The 27,210-nt window shown below is 37.2% G+C and overlaps 1 protein-coding gene across 1 annotated transcript in view; it reads right to left on the bottom strand.

The window, feature by feature from the left end:
* The window catches only part of LOC149303034 (multiple C2 and transmembrane domain-containing protein 1-like), a 196,687-nt gene that overhangs the window by 125,346 nt on the left and 44,131 nt on the right, over positions 1-27,210 (bottom strand). Inside the window, exon 9 of the mRNA XM_089481753.1 lies at positions 14,166-14,259. Within this exon, the coding sequence (XP_089337879.1) occupies positions 14,166-14,259 (94 nt within the window). The remainder of the gene's footprint in view (positions 1-14,165; positions 14,260-27,210) is intronic.

Below are 27,210 nucleotides of genomic sequence, written 5' to 3'. Positions count from 1 at the left end.
ACCGTGTCATGCTGGGTTTATTGACTCCTCGATGGGTAATTTAAAAGTAAAGTGCAGTATTGCTTTGTATATCTGTAGGGGTGCATTGCTCTGGAACCAACACATTAATGCCAAATCAGAGAAGTAAATCATGCCCTCATGGCCTAGGAAAACTGCTAGCCTGCTGCATGCAATTTGACATTAGTAGCTACTCGGCATGAGTGCTGTCGTTCCACTCAACGCAAGGGATATGAGAGTTATTGAAATCTGCAACTTGGCTCCATTAAGATAATATCAAACACACTATGCAATTGTATTTTGTCAGTTGTTCAATATGTTACTGATGCAATTTGCGAAGCACGTTGGGATGTGCAATCGATTACACATCTCTGTTTGCCGAAGCTTTGAACCCTTTGATTTGTTGTAAAAGGGGAAGCTGGTTAAATGAAACCGTTTTATAAGATGGTGACTGCAGGGGGTGACCGTGAATAAAATAAAATCTAATATTAAATTGGAAATCTGTGTAGTCGCTAAGCCCATACTCATTTATTTTGTTTACGAAAAGTCATTTGTTTTCCAGAGTCATTAAAGCTTGTGTTAACTCTCCTAGTACAGCGGGTCCCGTGAAGGGATGTTATTGTGATGCGCAGATCTGAATCGGCAGAGAAGGAGTCTTTGCGGTTTTCGGCACGGGGTGCATGATAGGTTTGTAACACTAGACAGCGGTTTCAAGAAATCCAACTGCAGACTGTTATCTTCATACAAGATTCTGAAGTAGATTTTATAAATGATAGATTAAAAGGTGCTGCAACTAACAAGGGTTATTTGTAGCATCAGGCAGCTAAGCCGTAGAGAAAAAAACATGTTATATAGAGAACTCAGAGGTCTTAAAATATTGTACCCTTTACATCCTGCCCATTGTATGCCAATTTTTAACATATATATATACTCCATTAGTCTTTGTTTCAAATATGTACCTATAGTACCCTGAATAAAACAAAATATGGACATGCCAGTCATCACATGCACTTTAATGCATATGATTAGAGATTTACGGGGTGTGCCCCTTACAAATGCTTGGGTAGCATTCTTTAGGATCCCCTCTTATGCATTCACCCCTTTGCCCACCTATTTTCCATGCAGGAAATATGTTTTCAACACTAACGCTCATACTTGTGATATAGATAAGAAAATATTTTACAAACAGCGTGTAATAAATAAAAAATTCTAGGAATGAATTACTGTGTTTTTAATCAGCTTCTATTAATTTGTTTGGACAAAATGTAAGGCATTTGGCCAAGAGATCTGAAATAGTAATTAAATGTAAGACCAATGTTTACCTTGCGTTGAATCAGATTATCAGTGCAAAAATATTACTGTGTAAGTGTGACAAGCCGTTTGCTCAAAATTTTGCATAAATGGCCATGTAAATAGGGTTCAGGGGTCTCCTCTCTTTTCAGCTATATTATAATGCTTAGTGTAAAAATTATCCTAATTAATCTTTTCCCAGGGTGTTTCTTTTCTCTCTTGCTAATTGCACCCTTATGCTCTTTATCATTATAGCTCTCAAAAGCTTTGTGTCTAACCTAAGATCAACATAGTTATCTCGATTTTGCATGACCTTTTTTTGCTTTCTGGAGAAATTGCCTTTTATTTCTTTAACTCATTATCTAACATCGCTTATCTTAAATTATACTGCACAAAATCACACCTGCTAAGTCTCACTTACCATGCTGTCATACTGTGTTTACAGTGGAGAGTATTCTTATCCAGTCCTAGGTATATAGTTATAGAAGATTGTAAACTTGCGAGCAGGGTCCTCTCTAACTAGTGTATCGGTTTGTCTTAGTCTGTCAATTCTCATCTTGTCATACCCCTTGAATATATATATATATTGTATTAAGCGCTGCGTAAACTGTAAACTGCACTATATAAATAAAAGATAATCATAATAATAATAATAACAGTATATGCAGCAGTTCAACATATAGCAAAAGGGACACTCCAGTATGACATCTGAATGCATATGGTCACTTTTGATGTAAATCCAGTGGGACAATAGGGCAATTGCCCCATCGAGAAAGATGGCAGCATAATCCAGTCATATGCATAAAGAAGTAAATCTGGATTTACCTCTTTATTCCTCTAATTTCAAGGAGGAGGTGGGGTTCAGTGTGGTCACATGACCTTGCGGCAGTAGAGCAGCAGTGCACACTGTGTGCCAAGTACATTAAGGACAGGCTGAGGCTTCTCCATCTTAAGTGAGCTGTGTGTGTCTGGGCAAGTTGGTGTCTGGGCATGTTAGTGTGTGTCTGTGTGCTTGTATGTGTCTAGGTATGTTTAGTGTATGTGTGTGGGTATGTTAGTGTTTGGGTGTGCGTGTGTCTGTTTATCTGTATGTGTCTGGGTATATGTATTTGTCTTTGTTAGTGTGCCTGGGTAAGTTAGCGTGTGTCTACTTATGCGTGTGACTGTGTGTTTGTGTAGAAGCCTTGCATTGTCCAAAATGTCTTGGTATGTCCCCTTCATCCCAATTCATCTTAGACAATGCTATGCTTCTATTAAGGTCCATAAAGGCATGGTTGGATGAGTTTGGTGTTGAAGAACTTGACTGGCCCACACAGAGCCCTGACCTCAACCCCATCGAACATCTTTGGGTTAAACTGATTGCGAGGCAGGCCTTCTTGTCAAATATCAGTACCTGACCTCACACATGCTCTACTGGACGAATGGGCAAAAATGTCCACAAAAACACTCTAAAATATCAGTTGAAGCTGTTATAGCTATAAAGACCAACTACATATTAATGTCTATGTACAGTAGAATGCGTTGTCATAAAAATCCCTGTTGTGTAATAGTTATGTGTCCCAATACCTTTGTCCATATAGTGTATGTTGCATCTCTGGTGAAACTTACAACTACAGAACCTAGTGCTACAGTCTAAGCCTAAGTGAGTAGAGTCATTTATATTTAAAATACACAGTGAACCAAGAGAAGGCATAGTTATACCACATTATTCATGCACACTTTAGTGAATAAATGTCTTAGAATTAATTGTAACTCGCTACTTCTTTTAGATCACATATTTTTCTTAATCACATGATACATTTTTACTAAAACTATTCCGAATTATTAAAGAACTATGTTAATTGCACTGGGGGCTTTGTATATTTTCTAAACCTTAGGTGATCGCGGTATTATGGAATCAGATGAATCAAAAAAAGCAGGAAAAAATGTAGTACATTTGTAATATGCTTTGCTTGGAGTTCCACAAAGCTTTCAGGAATCTCCAAGCCTTTCCTCTTCAAAGCTGCACAAATGTGAAAGGGTAGCCAACTTCACCTTGGAACACTCTGCCTGGTGTTTTTCTCCCAGAGTTCACATTCTGAGTGTCAGCCATTCCGAGTTTAAGCATTTGATTCTTCAGATTTGTGCAGCGATTAAATGTTGCAGCTCTGACCCACAGTAGCTGAGAAGATGAAAAGCTGCGAAGCAATGAATGAGACAGCGATGCATCGTTGGCAACGAGCTCTCGTTAACATGGACACAGAAATATACTGGGTATGCCAAGAGACATAATAATGCCAGCGATAACTAAAAAGAAAAACTGTGAAAGACTTTTACTATGAAGAAATTCAAAGCATGTCTAGTGTACTCTTTTGTCATATTAAAAAATCTCTGCTATGTCAAAGTAAGTTAGGAAATGGGTCATGCTCCTTTGAAAGAAATTACAAATCTGAAAAACAACTTTTTCAGGATTCTCAACGGCTTTACTTAGATTTGTATATACCTTATTGTTTGTGGATAAATAGTATAAATTAAACGTAGAATGTGTTTCATTTTTACAAGACATTCTGATGCCCTCATAGGATCTTTTTTCAAGGTAAACCCCTGAAAAGGTAACACAAGGCAAACTAATGTTGTAGAGAGGATTGCACCCAAATGAAGGCATTTGGCCACTATGCAGCATTAACAAATTTGCTGTGGCGCCAGCACTGAGAGTATTGGTCAAATCCCATGATTCCAAATTAGTGGCCTAACAATAAATATGTTATTCCTGAAAACCTTGGGCAATATCCCAACAAAAAATTGAGCCCAAACCGCAGCCCATAGATATCTAACTTCCCTCTGAATGTGGCACTGAGCATCATGATCAAAGTCTTTCATGGGACTAAAAGATGGCTCGGAACAAGGGAGGGTTGGCAGCCTAGGGGGGGCACACCCTTTGTCACCTCAGTAACATATACACTAGTAGACCCTCAAACACATACACACACTCACAGTAATACTCCTACTACTTATTACACACTTCTATAACACATACACACCCTTAACCCCTTCGTGACAAAGGCTGATTTTACTTTTTGTACCCTTCGTGACAATGGCCGTTTTAACATTTCTGCGCTGCTCGTGTTTAGCTGTAATTTTCTTCTTTCCCGTCTACTGAACCCACACACATTATATATTGTTTTTTTCAGGACAAGAAGGGCTTTCTTTAGATGACATTCTTTTGATTGTATCATATTATTTACTATTAAAAAAGGTATAAAATATGGTGAAACATTTAGAAAAAAATGACTGTTTCTAACTTTTAGTTGAAAAATCTTTTACTCATCTATAAAAGGTAATGAAAAAACCTGCTAAATAGATTCTACTATTTGTCCTGAGTTTAAAAATACCCAATGTTTTTATGTTTTTTTGCTTTTTTCTACACATTATGGGGCAATAAGCACAGGTAGCGTTTTGCTATTTCAAAGCCATTTTTTCCAAATCTGGTAATTCTTCCCCCCATGTGCCATTTCGGGTATCTTTGAAGCCGGCCAATGCAATTTACCCCATCAAGCCATATATTTTTGAAAACTAGACAGCCCAGGGTATTCCAAATGCTAGTATTTTAACCCTTTCCAAGCACTAATTCTACCATCAGCCTTTGTCAAACTTTATGGTAGTCATTTTTTTTGCATTTGTTTTTTCACACACATTTTACTTCAGGTATGAATAAACAGGTTCTGGTATATGTCACTATCATAAAACACCCCAATATGTGTTTAGCAACATCTCCTGAGTACAGCGATACCTCACATGAATGATTTTGCCTGGCTGTTTGGGGGCAAAAGGGCCACATTTGGGGCATGCGCATTTTCAATGTTAAACTTTGGCGTTTGGCGATCAACTGCCCATGCCCTATTTGGTACATCTTTGAGCCGGGCCATTTCAGTATGCCCAATAAAGCCATATATTTTTGAAAACTAGACACCCCAGGGTATTTTAAATGCTAGTATTTTAACTCTTTCCATGCACCATATCTACCACCAGTCTTTGTCAAACTTTGTGGTAGTCATTTTTTTGCATTTGTTTTGTCACACACATTTTACTTCAGGTATGAATTAAAAGGTTCTCGTATATGTCACTATCACAAAACACCCCAATATGTGTTCGGCAACATCTCCTGAGTACAGCGATACCTCACATGAATGATTTTGCCTGGCTGTTTGGGGATCCACTGCCCATGCCCTATTTGGTACATCTTTGAGCCGGGCCATTTCAGTGTGCCCAACAAAACCATATATTTTTGAAAACTAGACACACCAGGGTATTTTAAATGCTGGTATTTTAACTCTTTGCATGCACACATTTTACCACCAGAATTTTTTCAAAGTTTGCAGTAGTATTCTTTTGTGTGTATTTTTCCCCCACACACCTATGTTATGTATGAATTTACAGCTCCTGGTATATGCCGCTGTCATACAACACCCCAATATGTGTTCAGCAACATCTCCTGAGTACAGTGATACCCCATATGCATGGGTTTGTCATTTTTGGGGGGAACTAAAAGGCCACATTTGGTACGTGTGCATTTTTCTAATTGGAAATTAGATGTGTGGCCATTCTTCCCCCCGTGTTAATTGGGACCTTGTTGAACCCGGCCAATTCAATTTACCCCATCAAATCATACATTTTTTTAAAGTAGACACCCCATGGGCATTTAATATACTCTTTCCATGCGAGAATTGTTTTAAGCTAATGTGCTAATTTTAGGACTTGCTCACAAAAATATATTTTTTATATATATATTTAATTTTTTTTGCCTTTTTAAAAAATGTTTTCAAGTTGAGGGTTCCCCTGATAGGGACATCAGTGGGAAATTATTTTTACATTTTACTGTTTTTTTACTATTTTTTTCTAATTATTATTAATTTTATTTTATTTTTACTAATCACACTGTGATTAGAAAGCTGGGCTCCATTGACTTGCATGGTTGAATGCAGTACCTGTATTCAACCTGCAAGTGGAGCCAGAGTTCTCTAGAGGGTCTGGAGACCGTCTAGCGAACTTTTTCACCTTTATTGTTTTTTTTCCCGGGCTGCTGCCATCTTGCGGATGGCGAAGATCACCGGCAGCTGCGGCTGTGACCGCTCTCCGGAGCGGTCACAGTCCATCCAAAGGTAAGTGTTTGGTGTCGCTGGATGCCTCCTGATCGAGGCATTCCAGCGACACCATTTAAGTTTAGGAGGTGATCGTTGATCGCCTCCTAAACGCTTTTAAAACGGGCGGTTGTTGACGCCCCGGGGAGGGGCCAGACATGGCCCCTGGTGCCGATCGTGGCGTTGCTGAATGCCTTGAGGTCGAGGCATTATAGCAACGCTGTTGCTGGCACGTCATTTGTCATAATCGACTTGTTTTTCCGTGCCGTGCCAGAACCGGAAATTGTCATTAAGGGGTTAAACATACGCGCTCACACTGGCACACCTACACTCCCTCTAAAAAATCTGCTTCTATCTGCTTATACACTGTTGCACTAATATTATTATTATTTATTGTTTTATATAGCGGCATAAGATCCTGCATCACTTTACAAAGGGTAGACAGAACATAACAATTAGTATATAACATAACAAGATGACATGCAGAAACAAGACGTGAGGAGGGCCTTGGTCAAATGAGCTTACAATTTACGTTGTGCACAACTTCAGATATCATATCATATCCTTCTGCTCAGCATCAATAGCCGGCACGCTTCATGAGGGAACAGTGAAAAAGAGGTCTGTATGAATAGACTGTATAAAAAAAATATCTAGTCAGTCTGCAACCTGGCCGAATGTCAAAACAGAGGCCTTTCCATGCCCGTTGTAGCATGCGTACCTTAGGTTGCCACTGCTGTCCTGTAGAGAATGTTCTTAAGAAAGCATTATTCCAAAATGTGAGACGCTACATGAATCATAATATTAATAATATCTCTCCCACACATCTGCCACTCTAGCTAGGATGGTCTCCAATCCACTATGTCCATCATTCCAAAGAAATGTATTTCTCTGCATATGTGTGTTTTTAAAAAAATGTAGCAGCATACACATAAAGGAGAGGAAAGAAATGAATATGAACATGTTTACTGCAGGTATAGCAAAACAACATACCAAGTCAGCAGATTCTGTGATGTAACATAGGGTTTGGGTGTAGGCTAAGGGGGCCTGTTATTTTTGTTTTTGCTCTGATGAAGACTTCACTGAGATGGAAACATTGGCATACGGTAACCCTTATTTTTTCTGCACTTACTGGAGTATGTTAGTGTGAAGGCTACAATCCCCTGACTTGATGCACCTCTACTATATGCATTTTTGCTTTGAATGTACACACACCCAGACACTCACACTAACATATCCAGACAATCACACTAAGACACACATTAGCAAACATCCCCAAAAAAAAGTCTCTTAGCCTTCCAAGAGTGCATCCTAATGCCTTTGAGGGAGTGGTAGGGGCATGTTTTTAGAACACAGATAGGGAAAGCTTCTCTCCAAGCAAGCCAATTACTTTCTATAAATTATTAATTTTGAGTTGCTAATCTGAAATATCTCTTTAACCTGATAAAGCAAACGGGTGTGAACGACAGGTTTCTATATGGCATATGGGGACCATAGATGCGAACCTTTGTTATCTCCATCGGTACTATAAATGCGACATGTATCGAACACAAAGCTCAGACTGATATAAAATGACAAGATTATTTGACATCTAAAGATGATCAAAATTATATTGATCCTTATATTATTGATGGTTTTAGAACAGCAACAACAACCACCTTAATTATACACAGTGTACATGTGATCATGGATATAAATACATATAACATGTAGATGGACCTGGGCAGAAGCCTTCATTACATGAAGAAAAAAAAAACGTGTTCACATTTTCATTTATCTACATTATGTATATCAAAGATGATACTTATCAAGAATTCTGTGAGAAAATTGAGGTGTGAGATGATTCAGATAAATGGCTCAATTAATTGAATTGAAGCAGACCCCTTTGCACTGAACCAGAGCTGTGAGCTCTTTATTAACAGCACTGTTCTGTAGCCCATAACCTTGTTCCTTGACTCCTCTCTAGTTTCCAATTTAAACAAGTCCCTATGCGGCCTGCTCTAAAGGCCTTTGTCTCCCTGTCATTGTTAAAAGAGCCGAGGCATCCTGGAAGTGTGAAATCAGGAACTCATGAGTTGAACGGTTCCCCAGGGAACGCAATACCGCTCAGAAGGTCAAAGTCATGGGCTGGTCCATCTGAAAGTGTCTGATCGCCAGTCTGTGACACAGCAGGCGGGGGGCAAAGGAGCTAGCGCTGAACACATCTTAATTAAAGCCCGCAGACAGCAAAACAGCCTGTTTTTAAGTGGGCTGTCAAGCAGGGTTCTGATTTAGCCCCGTTAATGAATTTGAATCTGCTAACTGTTAAACATAAGCTATTAAGGTTTCATGAAAAAAATTGTTAAAACATCATTATATTGTTCTTCTGTTATACATTTATTATATATTAAAATCAAATATCTTGCTCACTTTGGTTTCTTTATTTGTTTTTTCTTGTGTTTCATTGGTTAATTAATACAAAAATTAATTAATTAATTAATTTGGCTTGTCCACTATTTTTGAAGGAAAAACTATAACAGTCCACATTCTCACATTGCAAAATGGACTCCTTCTTATGACATCATACACTCACCAAAGAACATGCCTCACACGAACCTCTCTTTATTAGGATTTGGGTCATTTTCTCCATGAATGTATGGTATTTATAAATAATAACACGGGAGATGATCAACCTGTGTTATACCTAACTAAAAAGTAGCATAGAATTTGAAGAGAACATTTTTTTCCCTATCAAATTATTAGCACTTATCTTGACAGCTAAAAAAATATGTGCTCAGATCAGTGACCAAGAATTCACCTGGTGTACACAAATGTACAGACAGAAGTCTTAAGAATACAGGTGAGAAGGCAAAACCCCCAATTAATGTAATAATTAATAACTAAAATAATAATCTAATAATTGCACACTGGCAAGTGAACAAAATCAACAGCTATAATAACCAGTATAGGGGGAACAGTTACAAGAGAAAGAAAAGCAAGGATAAGTTACTAGAGTTATCCCCTAATTTGGAAGGTATTATGGAAAGGTGGTCAAATTGAGTAAACCTTACAGCTGGATATATTTGAGTCATCTGCGAGAGGTGGAAATGTAGTCCTCTTGCAAGTGGTTTGATGCACATGTTGCAACAGCAAGATGTGTGAAAGGGATGATCCTTGGGGCACACCACCAATTCTGGCAGGAGCTTCAAAATTGCTTTTGGAGCTGGGTTGATGACCTTTTCAATGACTTTAGTCAAAATGGGATTGGTGATAGGTCTAAAGTTTGCAGGTTGATCTGTGTTGATGTTAGCTGGTGAAACTATTGCAGGGATGCAGATTCTAAGGAGGTTAGCTGGGAAAGGCTCTAATTTGGACTATGATTTCTGCCCTCATAAAAAATACTTGTTCTGTTGTTCTGTATGTTCTTCCCATGGACTAAGGCTCCCCTCCTATCACCTTTTCCTTTTTCCCCGTCTATAAGACTTCACTCGTGCTGCCCCCATACCTCCTGGAACCAACTTCCACCGAACCTTCAGCATTCACCCTCCCTCCCAACATTCAAGACAAATCTCAAGACCCACTTCTTCAGAGAGGCCGCACCATCTTAGTTGCTATAACTTCCCTGTCACTGATATAACCCACACTACCTCTCATCTTTTCCTTATGTTTGTCCTCACCCCATTCCGTCAAGATTGTAAGCTTGCAAGCACAGCCCTCTCCACCTAATGTATCAGTTTGTCTTAGTCTGTCAATTCTAGTTTTGTCATACACCTTAAATATATGTATTGTAAGAAGGGCTGCATGAATTGTTGGGCGCTGATACATTTAGGCCCCATTTGTACCCTGATTGTCTGTGGAAAAATGTGTTGATTCATAGTTATGCTTCAGTGTCCCTAGGTGTTATCAAAAAGGTGAGCGGTACCTAGGTATGCACCAAAATGATAATTCTGGACCGAAACCGAAAAATCAGGATTTGCTTGGCCAAAACCAAAAATGACTTTTATTAAAAGTAAGTAACACACCAAAATTGGACAAACAATGCAATAACAATATTAATATATATATATATATGCTAACAGAAATCATACTCCTATCATGCCTAGGCATACCCAGATTCCAGCATGTACTGGCTGACTTTGTTGTTAGCAATCACAGTCCTATCATGCTATCACACCTAGGTTCTAACATGTACTGGTTGCCTGGGAATTATAGACGTGTGATTGCTGTTAATCATATAATTAATATTGTTTGTGAATTTTTCTATCCAATTTTGGTGTGTTACTTACTTTTAATAAAGGTGTGGTTAATACACCACAATTTAGACGAAAAAAAATAAACAAACAACAATATTATTTATATATATATATGATTGCTAACAGCAATCATACTCCTATCATGTCCAGGCAGCTAGTACATGCTAGAACATGGGCATGATAGGAGTGTGATTACAGCCTCCCTGTCAGGACTCGGGTGATCAGGTCGGGTAGGAGCCCATGCGCAGGGGATACTTGGGGTTCGGTCTGTAACCCACAGTGCATGATTATGCAAACAAAGACACCACAAGCAGAAATCCGGGTAATGCGATGTATTTTATGTATATAACAGGACAAGCAAATAAGGGTAATACAGTCTAAGCAAGAAACCGGGCGTATGGCAAAATAAATACCGGTAATAAGTCTTTTGGCAGGGAGCCCGCTTGGAAGGGCACGAAAGGCAGAGAGCCCGCTTGGAAGGGCACGAAAGGCAGAGAGCCCGCTTGGAAGGGTACGAAAGGCACACAGCCCGCTTGGAAGGACACAAAGCAGGGAATCCACTTGGAAGGACACAAAGCAGGGAATCCACTTGGAAGGACACAAAGCAGGGAATCCACTTGGAAGGACACAAAGCAGGGAATGCACTTGGAAGGACACAAAGCAGGGAATCCACTTGGAAGGACACAAAGCAGGGAATCCACTTGGAAGGACACAAAGCAGGGAATCCACTTGGAAGGACACAAAGCAGGGAATCCACTTGGAAGGACACAAAGCAGGGAATCCACTTGGAAGGACACAAAGCAGGGAATCCACTTGGAAGGACACAAAGCAGGTAACCAGGAACGGTACAGGTGCAGAGCCACAGCAGAAAGGTCCACAGACTTCAATAAAAAAGGCCCTGACTGAAGGGAAGGGCAGGTTCATAAAGGCAGGGTAATCCAGGTAACAAGGCCCAGCTGGATGTATTGACTAGGGCTCAACCCAGGTAACAAGGCACACCTGAGTTCTGAGTGCTCCAGAGGGCGGAGGGTGGCCACTAGTGGTAGCAGATTTAAACGCCACAGGTATAAAAAAGCCATGTTTCAGGCAATGAGTGGCATTCATTCACAAACGTACATTCACTCATTCATATACTCATACTCATATTCATTCCTTTAATCACGCATACTTGCTCATACAAATTCCCCCACCCCCATACCTGAACTGCAGATCTCTCACTCACAGACTTCTGCAGGGTCCCTGGTGCTTCCCTCTGTGTTGCTCGCTTCTCTTGTCCCGCCCCCAGAAGACAGAGCAGAGTCATGTGACGTGCATTCACATGACTCTGCTTAGTTCCTGCTTCTCATGGCCGGTACAAGAAATGCTGCTCGCACACTGTGCGACCAATGCACAGGTAAGCAGCCTTACGGACAATTTTTTTCGGTCTTTTTTTTTATTTCGCCATTTTGCCGATAATGCCCTTTTCGGCCAATATATTTCGGCAACTGTTATATCGGTGCATCCCTAGCTGTACCAAAATCATTAATTGTGATTTACATGCAGTGCTATCTATAGCTTCTGCTATAAGTACATGGTCTATTGTTAATGGGAAATGTACTTAATAACAGTAATATGTATTGGAATGGCTTTGGTATTGACATTAAGGGCAGTAGGTAATTGAGAATATACTTAAAATATATAAAAAATTTGATGTGTATTTCTTTGCCCAGAGGAAAGGTAGATTTGTGTAGAGATACAATACATGAGATGTGCTTTTTTTTATTCAGAAATGGATACGCCTGGTTTGATATGCTAAAGTGACAGCTGAGTATGTGGTGCATTGTGATTATTGCAGAAGCTTCCTTATCACTATGTCCTGCAAACACATTTCTTTACAAAGAGGACAATAGGCATGTGCCTAAAAAAACAGATAATGGCCTTTTAAATTCTGCAGTTTATAGGCAAAGAGTTGGAAATATCCTGCACTGTGTATGCAGTATGACACTCTTGTGGATTAATAAATAAATATCTAAGCATCTCAGATAACAGAAAATCAAGCCTACAAGTAAACATTTAAAAAACAACCATTGTAATAAATTAAGTTGAACACATTATATACATACCTGGGAACTTCCCGGGACGCGGCCAGGACTGCACACTGACATCAGTGGGCGGTCCAGCTGACGTTGGGGGAGTTCCCACTGACATCTGGGGCGTTCCCACTGATGTCGGGGGCGTTCCCACTGATGGCAGCACGAAACACCCCCATTAAATGGAAAAAATGGGTGGGAAGCGGGGCGTGTCAAGACCCCGCTCCCGCGACCCAGAGGATTAGGGTCTTGACCCGGAGAAACCACATCATACCAATGGCTGATACGAAAATTAAGAGCTATAAAATAATGACTGATCAACATTGTATATAATGCCCATAAATGACGAAACAGCTGTCCATCAGCAGTGATCTGGCTATTGTACCTCTTTCCCATGCTTTGTTTAAAATCTGTCTAGTAGAGCAGACATTTGTTCTAAAGGGATCCATGTGTAAAGTGGATCTAGAGGCAAAAGGTGATTGTAACCCTTGTTTTCATATGCCTACTCAGAATCCCTTGCAGTGGTGATGGTAGCGCTACAAGAATTCTGTGAGAAAAGCAAGTCTTCTAGCATGCCTGGTGGATCTAGATGAGTGTTTAATAATGCCTGCTATTACATAATAAAAGTCTTGACATTCAGACTTTTTCACTAAATAACTATCCCTGGCATTAACCCCTTAAGAACAATGGGTGGTCCCTAAACCCATTGAAAACAATGCTTTGTCATTAAGGGGTTAAGAAGACATGGAACCTGAAATATTAATTTTAATGCTACCCTGATGGTGGATACATGTATCTTAAATAAGCCATCTAGGCTTAAACAGGGGTTTTGACTATGCTATATTAGTAATATAAGCATCTAAAAAGCTTGAGATCAATAAAATCATTGAGGAATAGATATAAATTATGTGAACTTGATAACCTACAGTACCTATGCAGTTTGGAGGAAAAAAGCTATGGGATAATGTCTATATAAGGTCTAGGGTCCATAGCAGACTAACCACATAACAGATCAAGTAAAATACTCACTGTAGGCTCAGATGAGTCTGGCCTGGTTGTACATGAGCCCTGGGAACCCAAAACTCAGTGTAAAAACTTTCAAGCATTATCTTACCATAGATTAAAACAAAGAGCCGGTAAAGAGCCGGACAATCCATGTCTCCCAGCTGAATCAATCTGTTGGGTATACATATGTAAATAATGGGTGTTTTTCTCCCCTAATCATGTCTACTGGATTCCAGAAGATAAACCTACTTTGGTCAGCATCACACGCTAGAGAAATAGACTACTCTGCTCAGCAGCTAAAATGTAAGGTGTGATGTTAGGAGGCTAGTTTTCTTTAAAAATGGGAATAGGAAATGTTCAAAAAGTTACATTGCATGAAGTAATTGACACTTGGAAAATCATATTATCGATCATGTGATGTGTTGTTTTACTACAAAACTTTAATAGTTTTTTCTTGCCTGTGACATCAGCTGCCATCAAACCATCTGCTCTGATGACCTTCACTTGAAGAAACCCCACATCCTTTAGATTGCTTAAAGACCGCATAAGACTCTGTAATAAAAAAAAAAAACAAAAAACATCAACCTAGTTATCAACAATGGTTCAGTCATTTTATTCATAAATTACAAATGTTCCCGTGATTGCCTCACTAATTCCAATTAGTGCTAATATTACAATGGTAAATTATATGACCATACTTTTCCTTTAAGAAGGTTTTGTAACCAGCATATTAATAAGCCTTCCTCTTTAGGACCCTAACCCCTATGCCCATCTTTCTTCCCCTCTTTAGGGACTCAGATTGTTTGGTATATATATATATATATATATATATATATATATATATATATATATATATATATGAGAATCAGAATGTTCTACAGCCCTGCAAGTCACTAACTACATGTATGTTTAATTAGTAGTGAGTTGTGCAAAAACGTAGTAAATATAACACTTAGTGGGAACTGAGGAATACCATAAATATTTTTTTAAACATTTCTGCACTACCCATTTGCTTGTGAATGTGTAACCGGCGAGCCTTCTTTTATAGTCATGATCTCCAAGCCAGAGGAGATTGATATTGACATCAACAACACAGATTTAGGTTTACTTGATCTATTTGCTTTTAAACCCAAAACAATACATGGTTCCTCCATCTGATGACATTCCACTCATACGGTTAAGTAGCATCCAGCCCTTTCCACTGTATATTTTTTCAGTAGTAAAATCTGGTATCCTAAAATGTACATGTGTCTGTCTCAAGGAACATTGTATAGCAGGGATGTCTAATATGATCCTATTACTGAGTTACATAAAGACCTTGGCCCTACCCAACAGAACAAGGGAGATTAAGAATTATTATTTAACATGCCGTATTATTGTACAGTCATTTTTTTACACTGCCACGTGGGTGCATTGAATACATTAGCAAGAGTTTCAAGGCAGAATAACTACAATTAGTATTCCTGTGCTTGCATTTGTAGCTGGATCATAATATCTTAAGTATGCCATTGTGCCAATGAAAATAGTAGTTTTGTATCGTAAAATTACCTATAAAAATGTTATGGATGTAAAGAGCAGCCCGTGTTTTTATTAATAATACAAGAAAACTGACAGTCGGAGCAGACTATGATATTAACTTTATATGCCCCAAGTGACTTTTCTCTGTTTACAATAAAGATATGACCTTGGTACGTAAAGATGAGAAATTATTAAGATAAGTTCATTCCTGCATGTCTTTTACTATCACATTTGTTTATATAAAAACATATTTATGAGCCCTATTAACTTTCAATCTTTTCACATCCACATAACATGGACATTAAAGCACAGCAGGCCTATAGTATTTAAAGGGGTAGGGCACATTATCGAAAGCTTTGACAATTTTGATATGGCTTCTTTAACACCTTTTATCTTAACATTTGCATATGTTTATAACTTCCAGTCTTTCCACATTTGTGTATTTGTCAAGCCCTATCTCTAAAGGTGGTTAAAAGAATGCTGGTTTTATCTATAGTTTTGCAATCTATCTATCTATCTATCTATCTATCTATCTATCTATCTATCTATCTATCTATCTATCTCAATCATCTACCTTGCAAAAACACCCTTGTGATTGCACTCAAATCCCCATCAGATAGGTTATCTGGACATAAGCTGGACCATGCTCTGCCCCTTCCAATGCTCCGTGACCACCTCTTGTGGGTCCATGGATACTCATGTCGAATACCGATGAGATAGAAAAGATAAAATTCTTCTCTTGACGTGTTTTATTAGGATTAAGAAGATGTGTTATCTTCAAGAGTAATGTAAGTCAACAGTACACTGTCTTCCCTAAAAAAGGCAGCTGGACATTTCTCCTAAAGAACATTATTTGCAGATAACTATGGTAACCTGACTCATGTCCATAGCAACAGGTATACAGCCCTCGCCGCAAATTAACTGTATAAATAAATGTTCACCACACCGAAATAACATATCTCATAAAGGGCATACAAATTAGAGGTTAAAACCTAAAACCAATGCAAGTATTTTATGTCAGCCATATTATTATGTATACAACCCACGCTCAAAAGGACCAGTGTAATTAATTAACAAACATAAAAAAATAAATTATATAGATAAAATAACAAAATAAAAAAACAGCGTCACAAAGAAAACATTGCTCACCCAAATCCATTTAAGGGCAACACTATAATGCCCATATAAAAATGTTTAGATATTGAAGAAATTAATATAGTATCTAGGTACATTAAGTTTTTTTTTGTTTTTTTTTAGTTTCTAGTGTCAATGTTTGTCTTCAAACATTTTGTCTTCAAATGATTTTGCCCAAATATTAGACACTACAAAGGCATTGAAGGGAGTAAATACAAAATGATAATAATAATAATCTACATGCTTTACCCCAGTAATAAAATTAATTAAACTTTATTTTTAGAGTAAAAAAGTACAAATCTCATAGTTCTTGCATCTGTAAATTTGTTAGGAAATAAACTTCACTCATTTGAGTTAATTTGGGTAAAATACTTGGGGTTAATAACATTTTTAAATTATCCACTTTTCCAAAAATAGCTTTTGGTCCAGTTGGAAAAATAGTTAGGGGGAAATCATATTCTAATTGAATGGGTCATTAATAAAAAAAACCCAAAAAACCTTTTTTTTTTTTTTTTTACATAAAGGACTGGTATTTTGTTTGGTAATCGACACATAGTTAAGATCATTATTGGTTTTTATTAGTGGTAAATTTATTTTTAAGGAAAATAAAATTCTATTTTATTCTAAATCGTATTTCTTTTGTATCCTCCTGGTCATACTTGTGTTTCACGAGTGATCTTATTTCCTTCTGGAAAGGGATGGAGCAATCAGAAAACTTGAGGCATAAAAATCCCCAAATATAACATATCAATAGGGGCAACAGAAGAGTGGGGCTTGCGAGTATTTATTTCTGAGGATTTAAAGGTTAGCAGGCAATGAAATAAAGTGTCGAAAAAAGCAAGAAACTAGTTGTATAGCTAGAGGCATTTGTATCAGGAAGAGGGAGGTGGTTTGATCTTGTTTACATAACTCTGGTCAGACCTCACCTAGTATTGTGGACAGTTCTGGAGACTCCATCTCCAGAAGGACATTCAGAGGAGGGCTAGCAATATGGTTAAGGGTTTGCAGGAAAGACTAAGGGATCTCAATGTGTATAGCTTGGAGGACAGAAGAGAGATGGAATAAAAACATGTTTAAATACTTAAAGGGGTTTAACAAAGTATAAGAGGAAAGTTTGTTTCAAAAGAGGAGAAATGTTAGAATTGGAGGTCCTAATGTAAAACTAGAGGCTCAGATGTTTTAATGTAATGTGAGGAAGTTTTACTTTTCCAGGAGGGTTGTAGTTAAATGGTATAGGATAATACACTGAGATAATGTAAACATTCATGGGATAGACATAAAGCTATCCCTAATCTAAGATCAAGTACTGATTAAGGTCTTTATATTTGGGAAATTGGGCTGACTAGTGGGCTAAATGGTTGTTATAGCCGGAAAATTTCTATGTTCCTATGTTTCAAGACATGGAAAAAGTTTTGACGGTACAAACTCAAAAATTCTGTACAATTACAGAGAATGGGACGTAAAACTATCCCAAATCTATGTGGCTGGTGACATCACATGCCCCTTGCATGAAGCCAGATATATAGCAAAAACGAACGTCACAAATTGCAGCCATTTTGCCAATGTGTGGCCTCAGTGTTTACAAGATGATGTTGCAAGCTACATTGCATGCAACACCATTGTTGCAGTGCTGTGAGTTCCTGGAGGCTTCCAGGTCATGAGGGCAGACACCAAAGAGTGCCTAAGGATCATGGAAAGGTGAGTATTCATGTTACAGCTTAGGTTAAAGTAAAATAAAAGATCTAAAGTATGTACACACTGAATAAAACAACGGGTAGAGTGGAGAAAGTTCACACTTATGTAGTTTGGACAGCACAGAAATACAAAAAATGTAATGAAACAAACAAATTATTTGTTCTTAAAGAACTGGAGGCAACAGAATAAAGATACCTAATATCTTATTTCCCTTTTGTCATCTGCATTCCAAAACTAGCATGGATACATCTTCTTTATAAGGACAAGTGTTCATTAAATTCCGTGCTGTCTGTCCCCTTGAGTTCATAAGTATACAGTGCTTAATACAGTTTTAGTTGCACTCTTGTTTTTCTTGAAGCTTGAAACACAGTCAGCTTTGTGACAAGCATGGAGTTAATAGGAAGAGACGTTTATGATCCATTGGTTTCTGTTGTCTTACAATCTCCCCAAGTGCCTACTGTAACATCAAAGGATTTAGAGTAGTTCATATCCAGGTCAATCCCTTGAAAATTAATTTGTTGCTGTATGATCCAGCTCAAAGGACTTACATCAGAGTTTGTGAAAGCAGCACGGGGCAACAATACACATTCCAATGAAAGGCAACATATACTAATTTTGTCATGTTTGTTTTTTTTCCCCTTTGTTGTACTTTTACCCCTTAAAATAACTTTTTCAGTCACACTTTTTCTCTCTAAAGTTCTAATTGTTTCACAAATAATTTCTTTCTGTAGCTTGACAAAGAAAGAAAGCCCTTATTTCTTTTAGATCCCTGAAGCCCCTGTGATGGTCCCCCATTCTTCACACAAGCAGCACTGAAATGGCTTTTTCCTTTTTTGAAAAGTAATACATTGTGTTTATTTGCCCCATAATATAGCCATATGTAACTCTGATTTAACATGCACAATAACATGTTCCAAGGGAGAAAAAATAAATAACGCATGGCATGCGTTGCAGAGATAGCTAATTGTCTAACAATGGTCATGTAGTTTTCAATCATGGAACCCCAACCCACATAGGTACAGATTGATTGAAAGTCCATATTTGTATTTACAGTTATTTTATGATTTATTTTATAGATCCAATCAGGACTTTCTTGATATTCCTATGTCACTTTAGATATGGCATATTTTCTTTAGTTAACGTATTCACAAATCAACTTTGAAAAGTGTTAAAATGAATAGCTCTGAAATGTTTAATGCGAGCTGAAAATACATCAGTTTTATTCCAGAATCTCTATCTTGGTGTACGTTGATGGAATAATGTACGATGTCAAATTCTTGATCAAAGTGTTTTTGCAACTAAAATACAAAGTATTTATGACATGACTACCTGCTTAAGCTGTGTTTTATTTTCTATGTGGTAAAACCCATATATACTGCAGGGTGTTATTTGAAAATATATTATGGTAGCCAAAAGCTATGTGAAATATATTTTATTACTATTATTTAAGGATCTAATGTATCATAGCAACATGAGTGTACCTCAAAATATTACATTTTAAATATTAAAAGCTTTTCAATGGTTTGCATACTCTATACCTGAAGTAGAACGTTACCTGTTTGTGTCTTTGTCATCATCCCACCATTAAAATGGGCACCTGTTCTTACTTCTTTATAGACAATTTTATAGACAAATATTAACGTCAAAAAGTTTGATCCAAGGGACTATTTGGCAGGTGGAAATTAAGATCATAACAAATATCTTTAATATATAACAAAATTAAAATGAAAAACAACATCACAAACCAAGTGTCCGTGCAAAGCCATGAAGTCCTCAGATTAACACAGATGAGGGGTGGGGGGTTTGCCTTCATATAGTGCCAATTTAGATCCTTTAAATGAGATCATCTTTGCTTTGAGTTCCATTTTGATACTATGGTACTATCCCTAGATACACTTCTGTCTGAAGTTGCAACAGGCTCTCTAAAACAAAGTCCAATGTTTTAGGAGCTGATTGCCTATAGTCGCCTTATTGTGCCTTTGTAGTAATGCTTTCAATTTGTAGGGAATGGATTTATTACTGGTTTAGATGAGGCTAGTTAGTCTTTCTAGGCTCTAGCGAGGACCTAGCACTGTACTACAAATTTTGAAAGAAGGACTATTAGTCTTGGTGGATGAAATGGAATTTGCATTTGTCTCTGAACTCATGTGTAAGCTACTTGGACTGATACTTAGTCCAATACATCCTCTGAATATTCTGACAGGGACAGGGATGTGCACATTTTATTTGTAGAGCTGTTCTAGGCAGAGATGCAGGTTTGAGAAAGGTGTGTTCTACACGGCATCCATCAGGGGATACGTACCATTGAGAAGAGGTCCTGGAATGGCAGGTCTATGATTTACTACACACTTTATCAAGAATAGTGACTTATTTGAAAGAGGAAAATGTTGGTTATGGCCAATAATAAATATTAACAGCCAATCAGATCAACGTGTGTTGTTTTGAGATGTTCCACTTCACAGCTAGACCATATACCAGGTTATATCCCTGAGTTCCCTAAGACTACTGTATAGCCAAAGGTTTGTAGCAAAAATAGAAATATTATATTTAATTGTTTTCCTGAAAAACACACCTTTCTCAAGAGCCCACACGTAAGATTTTGTCTCTTATATACAGTAACCTTTACTGTATGTTATCAGAAACAAAGCCATTAATACTTTATGTATCAATTGTGATTCATTCTGGTACAAAAGTTTCTTTGCGTCTTCGTTTCACAATATGTTGGTTCTTGATAAATGTATGTATTAATATGAATAATGTATTGTTTAAACTAGGTAAATGTCTACAGTTTTCAGCGATTAATATAAAAATGATAAATCAGCTAATAGGCCCAGAGGCAGATAGGAATGACCATTGGGCATCTTTTACAGAATGGTGAATTGGATAAGGTGCCATACTGTGTACAGAACAATGAAAAATTAGGTAATCAAGAAGCAGGGAACCTGAAGCAGAGTACCTGCTTAAACCTGATCGGGGACGTTTGGGCATTTAAATCCCTATAATGTTAAAGAGCTAATTTTGAGCTCTCACATTTACCTGCTGAGCTGGACATACATTTTGGCCTCAGCTAGAAGAGGGGGGACCAGGCTGTCAGATGTCAAATTCCTGATCAAAGTGTTTTTTTGCCACTAAAATACAAAGTTTTTGTTTTATTTTCTGTGTGGTTAAAACCCATTCACACCCACATTTGAAAAATATTTTATAGTAGCCAAAAGCCATGTGAAATATATTTTATCACTATTCTTTATGGATTTAATGTATCATAGCAACATGAGTGTCAAACCTGAAGGCATGATATGATTTATTTAAGAGTGTACCTCAAAATATTAAACAGGCATAGAGCTTTTCAATGGTTTGCATATGCTATACCTGGGTAACGCCCAATTAGTAAAACGTTACCTGTTTGTGTCTTTGCCATTGTCCCACTATTAAAATGGGCACCTGTTCTTGCTTCATGATAGACAATTTTGTTTCCTAAAAATGATGGACAATCGCAGAAGATGGGGCTGGTTATAAGCTATCTGCTAAATTGAACGGGTGACCAGGCTAAATCCCTGATAATGTTTAAAGCGACGGGACATACTAGTACGTCCTCAGGTGCCAACTGCTGGAATTCTGTGACAAACTAGTACATTCATCGCTGCAAAGGGGTTAACCCAGGAACAGTCCTTTCTTAAAATTATTACTGCATGTATGAATTAAATTCTCATGCTCCCCCCAAAAAAAAACACCTAAAAGGTTTTATAGAACTCTAAGTTGTCGAATGCCTGACGTCTCAAAAGAATTTCCCCCCAAAGTTGTGTAAAGAAGTTGCGTTAAGCAACACAGCCTCGTAAATAACAAATATTCAACTATTATAAGGAATTTGCTTTTTTCCTATGCATATTGCAATAGCCTTCTACATTTTCTAATATAAAATAGTCTCTCTCTCTCTCTCTATATATATACAGTACTTGTTTTGAGGCAAGTGACACGATGGATGCTTGTTCTAGGTACGGCAATTATTATTTTTATTTGCAACAGTGGTTAATGAAGAGTTTAAATAAGAAATTTCAACAATATGTCAAATGCCTTCACGTGAGTAAAAAATGTATTGAAATAAATGCAAAACTTCAAATGACAAAAATCTGTTTTTATTGCTGATGTTAAAACAAATATTACAAGACTGCTCTGGTTTTGGAGCTGGAATTTAGCGTTATATATAAAAATAAATACATGTTAAGTATATTTCGGCATGGAGCAAGCTTCTATAATAAACCCTCAGCTTTGTAATAAGTAAATAGAAATGCTAGATTATCATAAATACTCAACTTTACAAAGCAATTTGTTACCAGAAATGTTGATGTGTTATTTATGAATATTGTCTTTAAAAAAAAAATTGTGTTTTTTCAAGAAACTAGAAAATAAGACTACTGCAGATGAATCTATCATTTGCTGTGAATTTGCTCTACCTTCTAAAGACAGAAAAAAAATTGAAATGCTCCAGAGATGAGCCCTCTTTATTTTTTTTTAATGAAAGGCTGTATAATATATTTTCTGTATGGTTGCCGCAGCTGTCAGGAAAAGAGTCTCAGCTCAGCCCCATTACGCGAGATGCAATACCCTATCCTATGGCACTGAGATCCGCAGAGGGGACACAGCTGATTGACAGCTTGTCACTGTGACGTCTTATTCCATCTCTGTTATGGAGAAAATTAATGTCACACCACCAGCCTTATGACTTGCTGTCATCTTAGAGGCGCTCACCTTTTATCAATGCTCTAAATAACATTTCAAGCCCATCGTCTCGCAGTGGACAATCCGGTCAAGGGACATTAAATCGGATGACTGTGAAATGTCATAATAGAAATCGAATGCTAACAGCTTCTTTTCTAAACTAGCTCCTATGGTTTTTAAACTGTGACAAGGAGAACTAAGGGTTCAACACACCCGTTTGAAAAGGTCATACAATCTTGCTTGGTCTGCTAACCGTTAATGGACGTTTTTCCTTCCTTAAAAAAAAAAAAGCATTAGTAATTTTTTTCGGCAGTTTTACATTAATGGTTCAGGGTATAATGTCCATTTAATTTGTAGGGCTCTGTTGTTCATCGAGGGACTGGCAAATGGCTCTAATACTGTCATTTTCCCAGGGCCTTTCGATTCAGGATTTAGGGTGAGCTCATTAGCTGCCTCTGGATAAACAAGCTCGAAGGTTTAAGAATACAAAAAAAAAAAAAAAGGCAGATATAAATAAATTCTATTTTGGCAGTGGTATGATTATCATTTACAGAGGAGATATTGAATGATGACGAGTACAAAAAAACCAACAGATAATGCGATCAATCAATACAAATGATGGCAATTGTGTAATTATTGTAAGAGGCATAGCCATCTATTTCTGCTCTTTAGTACAATATCTATGCGTTACTGGCCAGGGAACAAAATATAGCAATTATAATAGAGGTGGACTCGCAGTATAAATACGCACAACAAAGGTGTCCTGGGTGACCGGTACAAGTGTCTGTTAGAAATAAATGAAATTCATTTTCAAATGACTACCTGTACTTAATCTGTAGTGCATCAATGATGTAGTGTATTTTTATATTTATAATAAAAAAAAAAAGAGGTTTGACAACAATTTCATAAGCTCCTTTCATCTGGAACATCTATTTATTTTGAAACCACTCCAAACACTTCAATAATTATTTTTACAAACCTTTTTATGCATTTTAGTGGATTAGTTATCATGAAATTGTTTTCAATCATGTTTTATGTTTTTGTAAAATACATAGAATGGGAAAAAGGTGGCAAATGATTGCTAATATTGAGGGTTCTAGGACTGGTAAATGCTTGGGCATACTTAAAGGGGCAGCAACATAGAATAACCCATATGGATGAATGGGGTGATATTTGGTGAACTGGCATTCATTCACCAATAATTCTATCCCACATTTCTTAATGGCACATATTCTAAGATATACTCTAAAAGAATGACAGAAATCACAACAAGTAATTAAACTTGAGTTTAGATCACCTAGCTATACCCTTAATAGCAAGATTAACTCCTCTTTTCTCACTACCATTGTAGCCGGGTGGCAATAGATAGGGAAGGATCCGCAATGCAAAATTGAAGCAGGATGCCCTTTGGAGAACGAACCAATCAATAAATGCAGCAATATGGCGGGAGAGGCCAGCAAGGCATAAGCAATGGGCACAGTGGAACCCAGAATATGCCAGTCCAACACAATAAGAGGAATCTGGTAGACAGTAGGTCCCGGCATAGTTCAATATAAACAGAGAGCTAGGCAAATGGATAGTCGGGGTCACACGCAAGGGTCAGAGGCAGGCAGCAAGCATAGTCCACGCAGAAGCACAGGTCAGCAACAAGATTCCAAACAGTGAACCCACTGGCACATTTCTCTCTGATTGCATTTACATTGTGTGAGCAGCCTCGCTTTCAGCGCGGGGTCACGTAACTTGACCCTGCTGTGTTTCTGCAGTCCAAAATTTTTAACAAAGGGCCATTAGGCCCCCTGTCTCTAGGGCAGCCCACCAACTGACCATTAGACTTCCCTGTTACTGACAACAACCCATAACGATAATGATCATCATCGATTAAAAAACTACTGGTGTGTCATCTACTACTAGAAAGAATGCAAAGATCTCATGAAAACTGACATGTTACAATTTAATAATAACATTAATGCATGTTAAGACATTATTTTACAGAAGGAGACAATGGCCCTGCTCTTGTGAGCTTACAATCCATTAAGTTTACAAACATGCCAAAATATTTGTACTCTATCCACTCCACAAGATCAGAAAGAGTCTACTATGTAAATTGAGCTCAGTGGAGATGCAGGATAAGCCGTTAAACACAATTAAAATTTAAAGTACTGGTGGAACTTGCTGAGTATTCTTAACGGCTGACAGCTTGGAATGAGATCTGACGCATCTTATCTATAGCTCATCCAAGGTGGTCCCCAAACATATGTGTTTAAGAAGTCTATTGGCTTCCTCTGTCTCTTTTTACTATTTTCAAACTGTCCCTTACACATAAGTGCCTGCAATAAAATAAAAGTGGAAGTCTGACAAGGGCCTCGACTAAGCTGCTGCATTCATCCAACAGCTTGAACCTAACTATGCTATCTATGTCGAACAAGTTAATTAATGCATTATCTTTAATGCACATCCATGAAACTCTATAAATCTAATAAAACTCATGTATCCTGTAATATTTAAAAACAGCAAAGGCACTCCCACAGAAATAAATACCCACCAAATCATTATACCTACATCAGTGAATAACACTGGAAACACTAATCTTTCCAAGGCATATAAAAGCTTGCCTATATTAAGGTATGTTTTGCCTTAAAAATATATAAGACGTAAAAAGTCTTATGGAAAGCTCCAATGGAAATCTATTTAATCGCTACAACATTACCAACAGAAATAAATCATCCAATTAAGCACACTAGGTATAATATATATATATACTGTACATATAATGTGGCTATTATAATCGATTCTAAAAGAATCAGAATGTAATTTGACTTCAATAATCTATCATCTAGAAGTTATTGTCACTTTCAGAAAAGATTTTATATGGTTATTTATGTGTAATACCATACATAATCTTATAGTGGGATTAAAAATATTTATATATAATATCATATATATAGCATAAATGTAAGTATACATATACATACACACATATATATATATATATATATATCTGTCTGTGTGTGTATGTGCACCATATACATATCACATGATATGTACCCTCACACAGTTTATGAAAACATGTAATATATATATATTATTATTAATAATATTAATTATTAGCCGTGAAGACTTCAGGCAGTACATACCCTGCATTTACAACTGCTTGATAAATATGACAGACGTGTTTTTGCGTTTTTCTGGCTGAAGCCTGAAATCCTGGGATTGAGACGTTGACCTATGAAATGAAATCTATGGCTCTGAAATGCGGCACCACCTCTGTGTGACTGAAGTCATTAACATTATCTCCTTGTACGACTCTAATGAAAAAAATCTCATCACGGCCTTAACTGCAGGTATCTGTACGCCTGGGCAGGTCTGCCGTGCCCTTCATTTACCATACCGTTCCCTATTAACAGTCTGATACGGTAAGAGGCCAAGGGCATTAACCCCTTACGTGTACCAGTTTCCCATAATATTCTAAATACAGTACCTACAGTTCCCATCAGCTTTGGAAATAAAAGGCATTGCTTAGTGGTGCTAAGTCACCTCTGTTAAAGTGTATTTATAATAACGCTGTTGGCGTGTGAGTTGTACAAGCATTAGCAGACAGCTGATTCAATGGAGATAACGTGAATAAATTTACCGAAGCACACATCCAGCTAATCTGTTTGAAGAATATGTACAGCATTAGTACTTGCACTTCATGTTATCTGCACTGCCTGATAAAGTACATCTTTATTAAATTCCATTATTGAAAGGATTCCAGTCAGGGAATAGGAATATTTTATAATCTAGAAGGAAAAATAAGCTTCTCTTTGTTAGGCAGAGTTTGGTTTAATGGTTGAGTGTCTAGAGAAGCCTTCTAAACACCTGGCAGTATTTTACAATAAAAGCTTTGTGATATTAAGTGGAAATAGTTTTTTTTTCTTCTCCCCTTATGCGGATATACTTTTTAGTGATATCGCGTTTTGTTAAATTGTAGAGTAAGAGCTCCCCTCTCTGTCTTACCAATAAAATTGCCATTGCCTATTCCTGTGCTACGGTTCAAAGATGCCGTGAAACAATTATCTAACTGTTCTACGGAGAGAGAAAAAAATCAGGAGTTGGTGGCGTCCGACCAAAAGGTTCCGTTATTGCTTTTTTTTTTAACGACATATCCTTTCCTTTATGAGACTATTACTAAAATAACATTTTTCATATTTTCTGTTTATATATTTTTTTATATTATTAATATTATTGGAATATCATAACATATAAAAACAAAAGTATAAAATGCAGGTATCACGGTATCATTATAATGTACACAATACGTATACATAAAATATGATATACAGATAAATGTGTATAAATTATATTTAATTTATTAATTGGAACATCAATTAAAACCATAAAAAAAAATGATTACTATAAACTGAGTTGGTAAATTAAGAAAGAATTAGAAAAAATAATATA

Source organism: Sceloporus occidentalis, unplaced genomic scaffold, assembly GCF_023333645.1.
Source record: "Sceloporus occidentalis isolate IW3139 unplaced genomic scaffold, rSceOcc1.0.p SCAF_16, whole genome shotgun sequence".
NCBI classification, from domain to species: Eukaryota; Metazoa; Chordata; class Lepidosauria; order Squamata; family Phrynosomatidae; genus Sceloporus; species Sceloporus occidentalis.
This window is presented reverse-complemented; position numbering and strand designations above follow the sequence as displayed.